General features: G+C 37.1%; 1 protein-coding gene across 7 annotated transcripts in view; it reads left to right on the forward strand.

Moving 5' to 3' along the window:
* Window positions 1-15,155, forward strand: part of LOC132406451 (EVI5-like protein) — a 255,316-nt gene that overhangs the window by 127,910 nt on the left and 112,251 nt on the right. For 5 of the 7 annotated variants that reach the window (XM_059992145.1, XM_059992147.1, XM_059992148.1 and 2 more), the window contains exons 12-13: window positions 7,593-7,646; window positions 12,214-12,246. In XM_059992145.1, the coding sequence (XP_059848128.1) occupies window positions 7,593-7,646; window positions 12,214-12,246 (87 nt within the window). The remainder of the gene's footprint in view (window positions 1-7,592; window positions 7,647-12,213; window positions 12,247-15,155) is intronic. The other 2 variants (XM_059992146.1, XM_059992149.1) reach the window with 1 other exon arrangement.

Here is a 15,155-nt window from a genome sequence, read left to right on the forward strand (position 1 = left end):
ACTTACTACCCTCAAACTCCATTTCTGCTGATAATCCATGCACATAAATTGAAAGGGAATTTCCCCAGTCAAATCAACTAGTCAATCAAGCCCCCAACAATTTTTAGAATTGGCTCCCACCAATAGTTCATACCCTGGATGAGCCCCCAATTTTGTTACATACCCCATAATGGGTTAAAAAGGACCTGCAGAAAGGGACACATCTGGAGTCTGAGTCTTCTGATATAAACACTATTTTATTAGTAGCTACGTGATAAAGTAATATAAAATAAGACAAAACAGGTTCGCAGAGTATATGCATATATAAGTGAGTAAATAAAGTTCCCAAGCTTCTCCTAGCTCAGATGATTAGATGATACAGTCTTACAGTGGAATGGTAAGTAGTCAGTTCAGTTCTGGAATTTGAATTGAGTAGAGTTGAGGGGAGGGGGAGAGAGAGAGAGAGTTGTTTTGTCTTCCTAGTGTCGATTCAGCAGAATCTTCCACGTTGTTATCCTGCTCCCGAAACTTAAAATCATCAACTATGACCACAAAAAGAGGATGCCATTTTCACATGGTATCGCTGTCAACCCAGGCAAGGGTTAAACACACCGATAACTTTCTACCGGTCACCTCTTTGTCCACACTGTGAGCAAAAACCCCAGCTTTGTCATGGGCACACAAATCTCAACCAGCGTCTTCATTGGTGCCTGACATGTCTGATTACAAAGCCAATTGACTTTGTATATATTCCACAAGCGCTAAACATGAACTGTCCATCATATGGTTCCGCTTTTCAGTTTCCAAGGCAACTCACAGACTTCCTCTCTCTCCGTTGCTGAACTATCACACACGCTGTCCGCTCCCCCCTCTCTCTTTTTAAAGGAATAGTCCACTTAGAATAATCCTTCAGATCTCCTCACTGTTTCCATTGGTTTTAAGAAGCAATAGATTGGTCATTTGCATTAAAATATCTTTATTAACTGTACAGACCTTGGAAGCAGTTATCATTCTCAGCTGTATCAGGCTGAAATGGGAATATTTAATTGTATCCATTGAGCTGCACTGCATGAGATTGCCTCCAAGGAAGTAATGCTCTATCACTACATTCCAATGCTGCCATTTACATGATAAAAGTTCTATTATACCATTTAACAGGTAGATTTTTGTGCAATAAGTGATAAGATTTCTTCATTTTGTGCTTAAATGGTAAAATGGCATTGTTAACCAAGCATTAAAGTTCCTGTTGGCATTTGCATGTTTATGATGCACTCCTCCTCATGTTGTGACCTTTCTAAAGATCCTCTTGAAATTATAGTGCATTTCTCTGATTAACAAGCAGCTTGGGCCACTTACAGGGAATTATCATTTTGCAGCTGCTTATGTACAGTATCTGTGTTGTTGAATAGGGTAATCAACCACTTAACACAAGTTTAGAGGCTTACAGCAGCCACACCGAACACCAAAATAATGCCTTGAATGATCCATTCCTAATGATAAATCAGCACAAACAGGGGTTCCAATAAAGGACACGCAGGCAATATGGAGGAGCCAGAGGCAGGAGTGAAAGAAGGACTCATAACTACATCCTCTAACCCCTGAGCAAATACTAGCAGCAGGATTAGACCATTTTGGCTTTTCTGGTTTGCTGTACTATTCAGCAAACTAACACTTGAGTGGACTTTGGCTTCAACTTCACTTTCCTCTCTGACCCTCATAACCTTTATTTCCTCTGGACTCCAAAAATCTGTCACAGTCATAAATTTACTACGTGAATGGGTATCAACAACATTCTGGAGAGGACACGAATGAAAATCTGTATTTCTCTGACAAAAAATTTCTCATCTCTATTCTGAGCCATTTTCTGCATTTATACTTCCAAGTTCCAGATCTGATCAAAAGGGGAAATACCCACAAAGTGTTTCCAACGTTGATCTCATCGAGATCTTTAATGTCTCATTGCAATTACATCTCATTTTGATTACATCTCATTTTTTGAATCCAAAAATCAATTTATGTAACCCTTCGCTGCACGTCTTTTATTTTACAAACTTAAAAACTTTGTACATTTTTTTCTCTATGGCTTTTGCAATATCAAGTAATGTTTTACAGTTAAGCAATGTATATGTTCCTAGTTATACCTGTAACAACTGCTTTAAAAATACATACCTTGGACTGTTTTCTCTCATGAATTTGTTTAAAGCAAACTTGATGGGAGTGGGATTACACAGTAGTCAAATTCAAAATGCCAATTGTAGGTCCCAGAGCATACCCATTTAGATCTGCAAGTAAGCTAGTTAACTTCACTTAATCACAGATAAAACAATAGTGGATATTTAGCAGAATAGGGAAAAGAGCAAAGTCCTGCATTAACAAGCCATCGTGAGTGAATCATGAGAGATGCCAATATACCTCTGCACCCTTTGTACCAACAGAAATTCCAGCAAAAGAGGATTGAAGGTTTCATTCCCACAACAATTTTCTTATATTGACTATTATTCATTATTTACATAAATGACTTGGATTTGAATACACATGGCTTGATGATCAAATTTTCTGATGGTACTAAATGAAGGATTCTTGTTAATGGTGAAGTGGTTTACAATAAATTGCTAGGAGATCTTGGTCAGTTAGGGAGTTAGGCTGGGGAATGGCAAATGGCTTTCAGCTTGGATAAGTGTGAGGTGCTAGATTTTGGATAGTCAAGCCTGATTAAGGTCTATACAGTGAATGCCAGGGTATTGATAAATGTTGTGGAACAGAGGGACCTGGGAGCACAAGTGCACAGTTTCCTGAAAGCAACAGTGCAGGTAGGCCAGGTGGTAGTGAAGGTGTTTAGCATGCTCGTGTACGTTAGTCAGGGCATCGAGATTAGGAGTACAGATATTATGATACAGTTATATCTGTAATTGATGAGACTACATTTGAAGTATTGTGTATAGGTTTGGTCATGCTGTTATAGGAAAGACATTGTTGTGCTAGAGAGGATGCAAAAGAGGTTATGAGGATGCTGCCTGGACTAGAGTACCTAAGAGATAGATAGATGGTGTCATTCTTTATTCCCTGGAGTATGTTATTCCTTAAACTTGTCCCATTTGCCTGCATTTGGCAAAATTCCTCCCAAAATTTCCTATCCATGTGTTTTCCAAGCGTCTTTTAAATACTGTAATTGTTGCATACACTCACTAATTCTATGTGGAAAAACTTACCCCATGGATCTTATTTAAATCTTTGCCATCTCACTTTAAACCGGTGTTTTGTTATTTTTTTTTAATGCCATGGGCCCCTACCATTAATGAAGGGGTCTTTGGACCCCAAGTTGGGAACCCCTAACCTATAACCTCGAAGTTTAGACTCTCCCATAAAGATTGTGACTATTCTGTATACCTTATCTCTGCTCCTCATAATTTTATAAACCTACAGTCATCCTTCGACCTGCTTTGCTCCAGTTTAAGAAATCCTTTTTACAACATTTTTATTCAGAAGAAAAAAAAACATTTACAGAGTGCAACACATAGATACATCTCAACGTAACTTGTGTACATTCATATATTGTAATAAAATTGATCAAAATGTTATAGCATAACACATAAAGGTATACCACTCTGTAATCAAAAATTTAAAGGTAAGTCATACATCATAAAAATAAATTATATTAAAAAATCAACCCCCTACAAACTACCAAAGAAAAAAGCTAATGGATGACAATGAATAATTAGAAAAAAAAGACATATTCACTTAAGAAGAGAAGATAAAAATATACATAAAAGTCTGTGCACTGTTAAACTTTATAAATTGGAAAAGTAGTTTAGGAAAGGACCCCAGATATCATAAAAAGATTGTTTTGAATTTAAGACTGAGCAGTGGATCTTTTCTAAATTTAAATAAGACATACTATCACGTAGCCATTGAAGATGTGTAGGAGGGGTAGACTCCTTCCATTTAAGCAAGATTGCTCTTCTTGCTAAAAGAGAGGTAAAAACTAAAACCTGTGGGTTAGGAGTATTTAAAGTTATGTCTTAAGAAATCCTAACCTGTCTAAAGTCTCCTTATAACAAGCTCTCCTGTCCCAAGAACATCCTGGTGAGTTTTTTTCTCGGCAATCCTTTCCACCTTAATATCATTCTTCCATAGCTGGCAACCACTAAGGTACAAAATCTGCTAATTGCTGTCTGGAAAAAGTGTTATACAAGTATAATATCAGTTCCAACTCCTTTTCCAGTGCACTGACCAATGAAGCCAAACATGCCTTGTGTCTTCAGTACCCTGAATATCCGATTTGTCATTTTCAGGGGAAAATGTATTTGAATCCCTGCTCACTTTCTCCTTTAATACTCTTTCCCAGGCCCTGCCATTCATTATGTATGTCCTCCCTGATAAAACTTCCCAAAATACCTCACTTTGCACTTAGACCATAAGACAAAGGAGCAGAATTAGGCCATTCAACCATTTAAGTCTACTCCACCATTACATCATGACTAATTTATTATACCTCTTAACCCCATTTTTCTGCCTTCTCCCTGTAACCTTTGGAAGCCCTGACTAACCAAGAATCTATCAATCTTTCCTTTAAATGCCTTGGCCTCCACAGCAGTCAATGGCGATGAAATCCACAGATTCACCACCCTCTGGCTAAACAAATTCCTTCTGATCTCTGAGTTGTCTGAGTTAAATTCCATCTGTCATTCCTTTATCTCAGTTGATCTAGATCCTGTTGTATCTGTACACAACTTACTTCACTGTCCACTATATCACTAGTTTTGGTGTCATCTGCCAACTTAGTAATAGTGCCATAAACATTCCATTCCAAATTGTTAAGATATATATGTCAAACAACAGGAGACCTAGCATTGATTGCTGTGACACTTAATTTGTAATAGACCTCCAGTCTGAATCACAACCCTCCACTATCATCTCTACAACCTGTCACCAAGCCAATTTTGTATCCATTTGGTTAGATAACCCTGTGGATCTCATGTGATTTAACCTTACAGACCAGCCTACTATGACAGGACGTCAGATTTTAGATGCAATCATCTCTGTCAAGTGCCACAACTGTAACCTCCAAATGCTTATTTAAGGCATGGACAAGTTTCATTATTAATAGGCCAATTACTTAGGAGTTTTCTGAACTCAAGGGTACAAAAGCATCAGGAGCATAGTTCTACTTTTTGCAGCTGTGTTTGGATTTTAGATTATGACACCACTGAGTGCTACATATAAGCAGACTTCCCCGTAGTGATGAATGAAACAAACTGAGGGGAAACACCTGGTTGCATGAATGCTCTTCTCAACATAAAACATGCATGTAGCAAGAACACCTGGCAGAAGATTAACATCTAAACACAGGTGCTACCTGACCTTGGTCCGTACAACATTTTCTGTTACTGTAGATCTGAAAACTTGAGAAGTATTTTGCTTTTAGATAAAGCTTTGAGCTACCTCCCTGAGGTCCAAGGTTTAAATAGTCCTGATTTTCCCCACATCTGTTGGGTGAGAGGGCTTCTTCCCCTTTCCATTTCAGTCCTGAAGAAGAGTCTAGGCCCAAAACGTTGATTGTTTATTCACTTCCATAGTTGCTGTCTGACCTGCTTAGTTTTCCAGCATTTTGTATTGTGTTACTTTAGGTAAAATTGTGGCCACGTGGTTGATTCTGTGTAATGGTGTTGGAGAGGAACTTGCAAATGACAGTGTTCCCTCCTGCCTGTGGCTCTTCTGTAGAGGTTAAAGGTTTGTCAGAGTAAGAAAAATTCATCGTTTTCCTTTGTGTAAGATGTGCTTCTAGGTATAGGGTGTTCTGATTGACCTAAAATTTACTGGGGCTTCTTGATGCTGCTTTTGATCAAGTGATCATTGATCATTTTGATCAAATGATCCTATTGCCATCTTCTTTGGAATTTTTTGGCATGTTTCATCAGTTCTCTCAGGAAAATAATACAATTTTGGCTACTTTGTCCTTCCAATTTACTTGCAATTGCAAATTTTCTTTCCTCTCCTTTAATACATCGTCCATCAGTCTTGTCATGTCTCCTTCATATCTGCCATGTCATCAAAGGCATGTTCAATGACTGAAGTGCATGAGCATCAGTTTGTCATTGTCAACCTGACTGTAGCCTTTGATTCTGTCAACTACACTTTCCATTGTGGGACTGTCCTCAATGAGTTAAACAGTCACAACTAGTGAATTGCCTGCAATGAATTCTCTTCCGACTCTGATACTATCACTTCTACAGCGAGTATTTTTCATGCTCTTTTTCTGATATCAATTATTAAATAAACAAGACTTTTCTAGAACTTTGTGTTGGGAAGAATGAAGCAATTCTATTTAGTCCCTGCCATAAACACCATCATACTTCTCAGTAACTGGTGCTGTTAAACCTCTTAAAGGGCATTCCTTAACTCGGGCCTAATAGCTCTAGGGACCCTCAGGCAACTAACCAGCGAATTCTGTAACTGCTGGTAATCCTTGGTTTGCCATCTTCATCTTACATTCTTGTTATTTATTGTTTATTTATTAATTTTATTTTTAATAATATTGTGTTTTTATTTTTTCTCAGCCTAAGTTTGTAAAACCTGAAGTATGGGCATAGTCAAGTAAACAGATTTCTTAATTGCTAGGAACTTTTGGACAATTCAAGTGTTGTTTAGTATTGTGGCTTTGTGGAGATTTACATAAATATTTCTGTGCAGACCTAAATGCTGTTGTGTAGTGACTTTGGAATGGTACCAGCTATAGATATTACAATTGGAACAATGTATACCATGTTCAGGTTCCACAGTCTTCCAATTTCCTTTTTTAATTCTGCATATTTCTGGTGTTTTTCACTTGATTTTTGTATATTGTTTGTCTTTGGAATGGGTATATGTATTAAGTAAGTTGTTCCTGCTTGTTTATCCTGTAATATTATATCCAGGTGGTTATTATAGATCGTCCTATCTGTAATAATGGATCAGTCATAATATAATTTGTATGACTGTGTCTCTAAAACTCGATCATGGTTGTATTTATAGAGAGGTATGATGACTATTATGATTTTGTATTTTTATTATTGTTATTTCTTTTTTTCTCTCTTTTTTTGTTTTGTGTTTGCACAGTTTGTTGCTTCTTTTTTGTTTGTGTGCATTGGTTGTTGTCTGTCCAGTTGGGTGCAGTCTTTCTATTGTGTTTCTTATATTTACTATGATTGCCTGCAAGAAAATGAATCTCAGGGTTGTATATGGTGACATATATATTTACTTTGAACTTTAGATGGAAACATGGGTTTCATCTGTTATGCACATTTTATTAGAAACAGCTGTACATAAGATTTTTAAATAAACTCCTTGCAGCTTGAAAGCTTTATTCCTGGTACCTCCTGTGAACCATTATTCAAATACAGTGAGGTTGCTTTACAAACTCCACCAAGCGTTTGGAATTTCTGCTGAATCTATCCTCAGATGTATAGTGTGGCTTGCTCTAGCTCCTAATCCTATGTTTAATGCTGAGCATATACAAATGTTTGTAGATTGCACAAGAGTACTTGGAAAGATATATGAAAGTGCAAGGCGGCAGTCTTGCAGACATATGTAAATTGTAACCAAAGATTAATCTGACCTTTTTTGTTGTTCCACAGAGACTCAGAACAGAAAATCGACTCCTAAAGCAGCGGATTGAAACCCTGGAGAAGGTATGATGTGTAACCATCACATTTTGATGTTTATCATTCATTAGGAGAAGAATTGTTGAAACTCAATGCACTATCTAATGATCCCATCTTCAGATAGGTTCCAGTTTGCATTTATTTACAATCCAGTTGCTCTGAGATGATTTCCACGGAGTGGTCCTTGGCCTTCTGTTTCTCACCTGCATAATGACACTCAATATTCAAATGTCAGGCTGTTCAAGCTGCTCTATACATCATTTTCACCCCTATATTTTACACACAATTTCTGTACTCAAACATACATTCACACAGGTTACTGAGGTTTTCTTACTTATGGGTGTGTTCCTAACCAATAATTGATTAATTCAATGTAGGTTTAGTTCATTTCTTCCCCGAATTCAAAAATGGATTCTGCAAAGGACTAACAGAATAACCTAGATTTTTACAGAGTTTTTCTATTAGTTTTTAACCACATCAGTCAATACTGCTGAAAAAAAAATCAAATTCACTTGATTGATTTTTTTTGGAAATTTATTTTGTTAAAAACAATAAAATGATAAAAAGTAGCAATCGAAGAGGTCCCTGAAAACATGATTGCATTGTGTTAAGGCAAAATGCCTTCAAAATGTGAGCATTTGTAATTCAGAACATTATCTGAATAAAAAATGAGCATTTTATTTATACATAACATTTACAGTACGGTTCAAATAGTGTTGACAATTAGACCTCATATTGTGCTGGCATAATGGCACAGCAGCTGGTGGCTCAAGCTGTGCAGGTTTGATTTCTAACCTTCAGTGTAGTCTTTATGAAGTTTGTATGTTGCCTCTGTGACTACATGGGTTTCCTTCCTTCATCTTCTTGCGCATTCTTTGTTCCCTTGATCTCCAGAAATCCATTGACTTCTATTTTGAATGAATGACTGAGCAACCACAGCTTTCCAGGGTAGAAAGTTCCAAAGACTCACCTCCTATGTGAAGAAATTTCTCCTCATTTCAGTCGTAAATAACCTGCCTCATTTTATATAGTTATTTAAAGATTAATAATGTTGTAAAGTCCATACTAAAGAAATAATCAAATATGTTCATTTTAAGTTAATTATAATATTAATTTTATTTTTAATTTAATTTTATTTTAATTTACTGAATTAATACTGAGTTATCTTTAGATATATTGATTTATTTTACTGTATCCTAAATTAAATATCATGCTGGTATTACAAATAATACAATTAGACTTTTCTAAATTCATACTGTTACCCCAAATTCTTTTTTGGAATAATCAAATAGAAAGCATTTAGTAAAAGACGTGGTGTTTGGAATCAGATCAGTGAGGATGCAGTGTTCACATGACTGGTCGCCAAAGGTATGCATAACATTAAACATTTACAAATTCTAAAACATTCATTTTTTATCCATGTTAGAAAAAATCTAACGAGTTTCTTTCAATTTGAGGTTTTGACAAACCTCACTCTTTATGACTTTAGTAAAGTATATAGCAATTCTTCAGCTGGCAGGTTTTGTTTGCCAAGGCTAGGTTAAAAACAAATCTCCAGACACCTGTGTTTGCAAGCAGGTTGCTGCCAATTTTTCATACTTCATTTTTTCATAATTCATCTTCTTTAAGTCATGGTGTCTATTTTCCTTATTTATAGAGGCTGAAATATTTGTTCAATTTCTTCATCTAGCAAGTGTGATCTACTCTCTACAGAGCTTTTTACTAGATTAAATTTTGAAGAAATGAATCTCTGAAGGTATTAGTGTAGCAAGTGTTATGTGAATGCTACATTGCTAGCAGTGGTCAGCAGTGACTCTCCAAACAGCTCTGCTGGTAGGGGATGCTTTGGATTGATAGGAGACCATACTACTATCCCCATAAATTGTACTATTGATTTTATGATGCCAGCACTTGGGTAATGTGACTGCATATTGTTTACTTGGCACAAATTCCATCAAACCTTCCTTATGGTGAGTTTGAAATATAGCTGAAAGGGAGAAGAAACCTTCTCTTCATTTCACAGTATCTAGCCAAATAACTTAGACCATAAGACCATAAATATTGGAGCACAATTAGGCTGTTCAACCATTCAAGTACTGCTCTGTCATATCAATATGGCTGATCCTTTCCTTCTCAGTCCCATTTTCTGGCTTTCTCCCTATAACCCTTCTACCAATCTTTGCCTTAAATGTAGCCAATGATTTGGCTTCCACAGCTGCTTGTAGCAATGAATTCCATGGATTCACAACCTCTAGCTAAAGAAATTCCTCCTCATCTCCGTTCTAAATGGACGTTCCTTTATACTGAGGCTGAGTCCTCTGGTCTTAGACTCCCACACCATAGGGAGCATCCTCTCTGGATCTACTCTATCGAGACCTTTCAACATTTGGTAGGTTTCAGTGAGATTCCTCTCTTATTTTTCTGAATTTCAGTGAGTATGGGCCCAGAGCCATGAAATGCTCCTCATAAACTTTCAATCCTGAAATCATTTTCGTGAACTTCCTGTGAACCATTTCCAATGTCAGCACACCCTTTCTTGGTTAAGCGGGCCAGAACTGCTCACAATACTCCGAATGTATTGTGGCATCACCAGTGCTTTATAAAGCCTCAACATTACATCCTTGCTTTTATATTCTAGTCCTCTTGAAACGAATACTAACATTGCACTTGCCTTCCTCGCCACTAATACAGCCTGTAAATTAACCTTTAGGGAATCCTTGACAAGGACTCCCAAGTCCCTTTGCACCTCAGGTTTTTTGGATTTTCTCAACATTTAGAAAATAGTGTGTGCTTTAGTTTCTTCTACCAAAGTGCATGACCATACACCTCCTGACACTGTACTCATTTGTCATTTCTTTTCTCATTCTCTTAATCTGTCCCAGTTCTTCTGCAGCCTCTGCTTCCTCAACACTACCTGCCCATCCATCTATCTTCATATCAGTGGCAAACTTAGACAGAAAGCCATCAATTCCATCACCCAGATCATTGACATATAATGTAAAAAGAAGCATGCCCAACACTAAGCTCTGTGCAAAACCACTAGTCACTGGAAGGCAACTAGAAAAGGTTCCCTTTATCCCAGTCTTTGCCTCCTGCCAATCAGCAACTGCTCTATTCGTACTAGTATCTTTCCTGTAGCACCATGGGCTCTTAACTTGTTATGCAGCCTCGTGTGTAGCACCTTGTCAAAGGCCTCTAGAAAATCTACATACACAACATCAACTGATTCTCCTTTGTTTATCCTGCTTGTTACTTCTTCAAATTCCAACAGATATGGCAGACAAGATTCTCCCTTTGGCTTATTTTATCATGTGCCTTCAAGTACTCTGATGCCACATCCTTAACAATGGACTCCAACATCTTCCCAACCACTGAGGTCAGACTAACTGGTCTATTCTATTGCAAGGTGCAGTAGTCATGAACCGGACAGTCTAACTATGCATCTTCCTATTAAATGATTCATTTTCAAGACAGAATTCATCCTATTAAATCATCTAGTTTTGGATTAACTGAAAATTGATTTTCCCCCAAGGTAGAGATGGAACTATTCAGCATTTATCCTGATTTTACACAAAAGCAAGAGGTGTGCTGAAAACATATTGCTGGGGAGCAAACCTCAGAACCTTTCTCAGTCACTGAAGTTCCTTCTCTAGAGGTTGTTAGGTAGAGCTAATCTGGAGACAGTGATCCTAATTTAGCACCTCTTCTCCATTGTAAAATTAGAAATCTCTTGTGCAAAAGAACTGTTCAGCTTATGACATGGAATGATTTAGTCTTGGCATGGAATTTCACTAATATTTTAATGCTATATGTCATTTGCTAGAGAAATTATTGCTGATACTTGTTTGGAAATTAAAGCTTTCTATACGATCAGAGTAAATCACTTCAACAGATGCATTAATGTGGGTTTGATAATAACTAAAGACTCTTCCTTCCTCTAGGACACTGGCACATTTGATATGCTTTTGTTGTATTGATACTTTGGTTTTATGTTGAGAGCGGATGTAGCTTGGTTGCATGCTACTGGTGGATTTGCCCTGTAAACTAAGAATTTCAGTACAAAACCATTACCTCCATAACTTAGATATGCTATTGGGCTTGATTCAAATGACCCACAAAACCTTTACTGAACCTCTGTTAGCTAATGCATGTGGAATAGAATAGTTAAAGGGACAATGTTTATATTTTCTGTGATTTAAAGGTGCAATTCCTTTCTTTGTTTGAAAGATCTAAGAAGAAATTGGAACAAGGACTGTTTGAGGATATGGGAAATGTGCTTGTGACTTTATTTACATTTCTTAGGTTGGTAAGATTTGCGGTGTTTTCTGATGTGACTCTGTATAACTAGAAACCTCTATTGGAACTGATTCTTGAATGGGCCTTCTTTCTTCCTTCACCCCAATGCCCTTTTTCCTCCACACACAAAGATATGATACAAAGAACACAGGAAATGCAACTTTTTAAAATTCTTTGCCATAACTGTACTTTTGTCAGATTGTGAAGTATGTATGATAAGCTTTCTATTACTGTACTAGTAGTGCCTCTCTGTGAAATGCTCTTTCTTCCTTTCATTTCTGTGGATTTCCCCCCGTAGGAAAGTGCTGCCTTGGCAGATAGATTGATCCAGGTATGACTTCCCACTTACCTCCATGGCAATAGTACACACTTGCTAACTCTACCAAGGCAATGCCATTGTCCATGTCTCATCTGGTGAGGTAACCTCCTGTGAAACTCACCCCTGCATGTTGCATGATATCTCTGTGGAAGCTCTCACTGTAATCCATGCTTCAGGCCTAGTTCACGTGGGCATCTGAGGCAAGTGAATGTGATGATGAGTGATGCACAGGAACTGCTGCCTGGACTTGAGTGTGTGGGCAGCCTATTGAATGGCACCGAGGGGGCGGGGAGGGGCATTGGGGGGCGTGGGGGTATAGTACATCCAACCCAAGATCATAACGTTACAACAGTCTTTGATAATTCCCCCTTACATTGTACTTTTCCATTCTGCATGTACATGTACCATATCAGTGCATTGAATAGATCTAAAGAATTGGACTACATTGCCACCACTTAAAAGGAAGCTGGATAAAAGTCCTGCACATCTGCCAAACTGTTGACCCTCTGTGTCTTGTGTACATGTACATGTAGCAGTAACATCTTTACATTGTACTATAAAGTGCATAATTAAAAGGTTGACAGTTTTTCTTAAAAGTATAAATAGTCATGTGTATCACAAATCAGAACATTTAATCCCCTCGATCCAGAGGGTTGTTAATGTAACCTTGGTGGGTTTGCCCTGTAAATTTTACCGAATGCATGCTGCAGGGTCCGCCATAACCATCAGGTAATTATACTAATGCTGCTCTTCACTAAAGCATGCAAAGTGCTTAAGAGTATTCCTTGCAACAGTAAGATACGCAGGATAAAGCACAATAAACCAGTTATATATGCAACGTTTGGTTTCATAGTCCCATTACGTGCTCTGTTTTGCTACTTTTGACCATGGTTATTACAGCATAATCTGGTATTTCACATGTTTCTAAGGGTTGTGAGGACTATGTAACATTGATTAATGTCATCAGGTATGTAGTATTCCATTGATTTACTTTAACTTTGATGTAAAGCAGCTTAATGAAACACACTGAATTTTGTAAAATAGTCTATTTTGCTCTTTATATTTCTTTTGAACTGGAAATTGGACGTAAAACTGAACAATTGTGATGCCACAGTGTGCAGACTGTTCCTTGAAGCTGCTTTATTAGGTATGGTTCTGGAATAGCTGGGGAGCCAAGTTCTCCTTTTTTTTTGTTCTTAGCTTTTGTTGAATGCCTCAATGTAACACTGGAGCATTGAGATTATCATCCCAATTCCTTTTTAAGCAATGTTGTCCTAGAAACCAGTTTTTTTTAAAGGAATACTCTTTAGTCTTTCATGCACCTTATTTCTTTTTTGTTTCAGGGATAGTAGCAAGCAGGAGTGTTATGGCTGGGGAGGCTGCATATGTATTAATGATCATGTATTAAACTTAGAATTGGACAGTGTTTAAACATTGCCAGTGTCACCATTCATATTAATATTGTTTAGGTTTAATGTGAGCATAACATTTTATTCAGTCATATTGGACATGTGCCAACATATCTCATAATTTCCATGTATCATTCGTACAAATTATTTGAAAACATGGAATTCATGTAATGTGCTGTTATTTGTTTTTACTATGTTCTGTTGAAAAGATTTATGCCCTTATAATCACTTCTAAGTACCTGCCATTGTTATGTTCCAAGACATCAACACCAGTAAGATCTTTAAGTACATGCTTATGCTTGGAAGTATACATTCCGATTCCATAAATACTAATATTTGAGTTTTTATGTTTTCAAAGCAATATTTCAAAACCTTATTTTGTCATCCCCATGTACAAGCATTTGTTCAGATTTGAGAGGAGCTTTTGTCAAAAGATTCTCCAATGTATGTTTTTTGATAGATTGGTCAGCACTGGAAAGATCCTTGTGCTGCAGTACAGCAGTGTTTATTGAGGCAGTTCAAGTGGTAGAAAAGGTCACAATGTTGTTTGAGTTTTTTTAAATATGATGTTCTGTTGCTCTGTAAGTCAGTTCTTTTCCTAGTTTAATCTAATGCTGTTAACTCCATACATTCTGTAGGCCAACCCTTCATTTTTACTTTGTGCATCTATACTACTACTTCTATTTGAGTGGACGATGGATCATAGATTCTAATGATCCCATTTGATGCTATGTGCAGGAGATGTTAGAATAGTTACAAATAGGCTGGGACAAGAATTATATGGATTATTTGATGATGGATGTTTGCATTTGAAGAAGCAAAGTAAGCTGGTTGTAGTAGCTTTGATTCAAAGAGGATAAAAGTAAGTTGAATGCATTTGGGTATGTATTCTAAAGCTGAATTAGATAACTGGGCCAGTAGTGTTGCACAGTACATTAACCTATTAAGTTCTAAAATTGTTTCCAGTTGAAGTGTTAAGGATGCAGCTGAGGTCCATGTTCATGGGGATTCTCTGGGCATGACCTGTTTGTTGTCTGCAGCTACATCATCTCTTGCCACACAAAGCTCTATACTCTGCCATGCCCTTCTCTCCTTCACTGACCATTGGTGATCAGATCAAAAGCCAGAGCTCCTCAAAGCCTTACTTGATTGGAAAATTTCTAAATAGTAAATTGGCAGATATAATTCCGGGATTTTTCTTTGTTATGTAATGTAATGTAGAGAGTCATTGTTTGGTAGACCACCAAAAAACGTTTATATATTTTCTCCTCCTTTTTGTCTCATGTTACTATATTTGACTGCCATTGGGTGTTTTATTTCTGCTACATTACAATTGTCTCTGCATGTGGCTGAATTATTGGATTTATTAAATGTATTTGTTATAGTTTGTCTAACTTTTTTCCTTGGTTACAGTCAAGGGACAGATACCTGTGGGTTATAATTAATAGTAAAATGCAGTAAGCAGACTACATGACAAGTCAGGTACAGGGTACATAGATAGGTATAAGTGAG

Source organism: Hypanus sabinus, chromosome 16 (genome assembly GCF_030144855.1).
Source record: "Hypanus sabinus isolate sHypSab1 chromosome 16, sHypSab1.hap1, whole genome shotgun sequence".
NCBI classification, from domain to species: domain Eukaryota; kingdom Metazoa; phylum Chordata; class Chondrichthyes; order Myliobatiformes; family Dasyatidae; genus Hypanus; species Hypanus sabinus.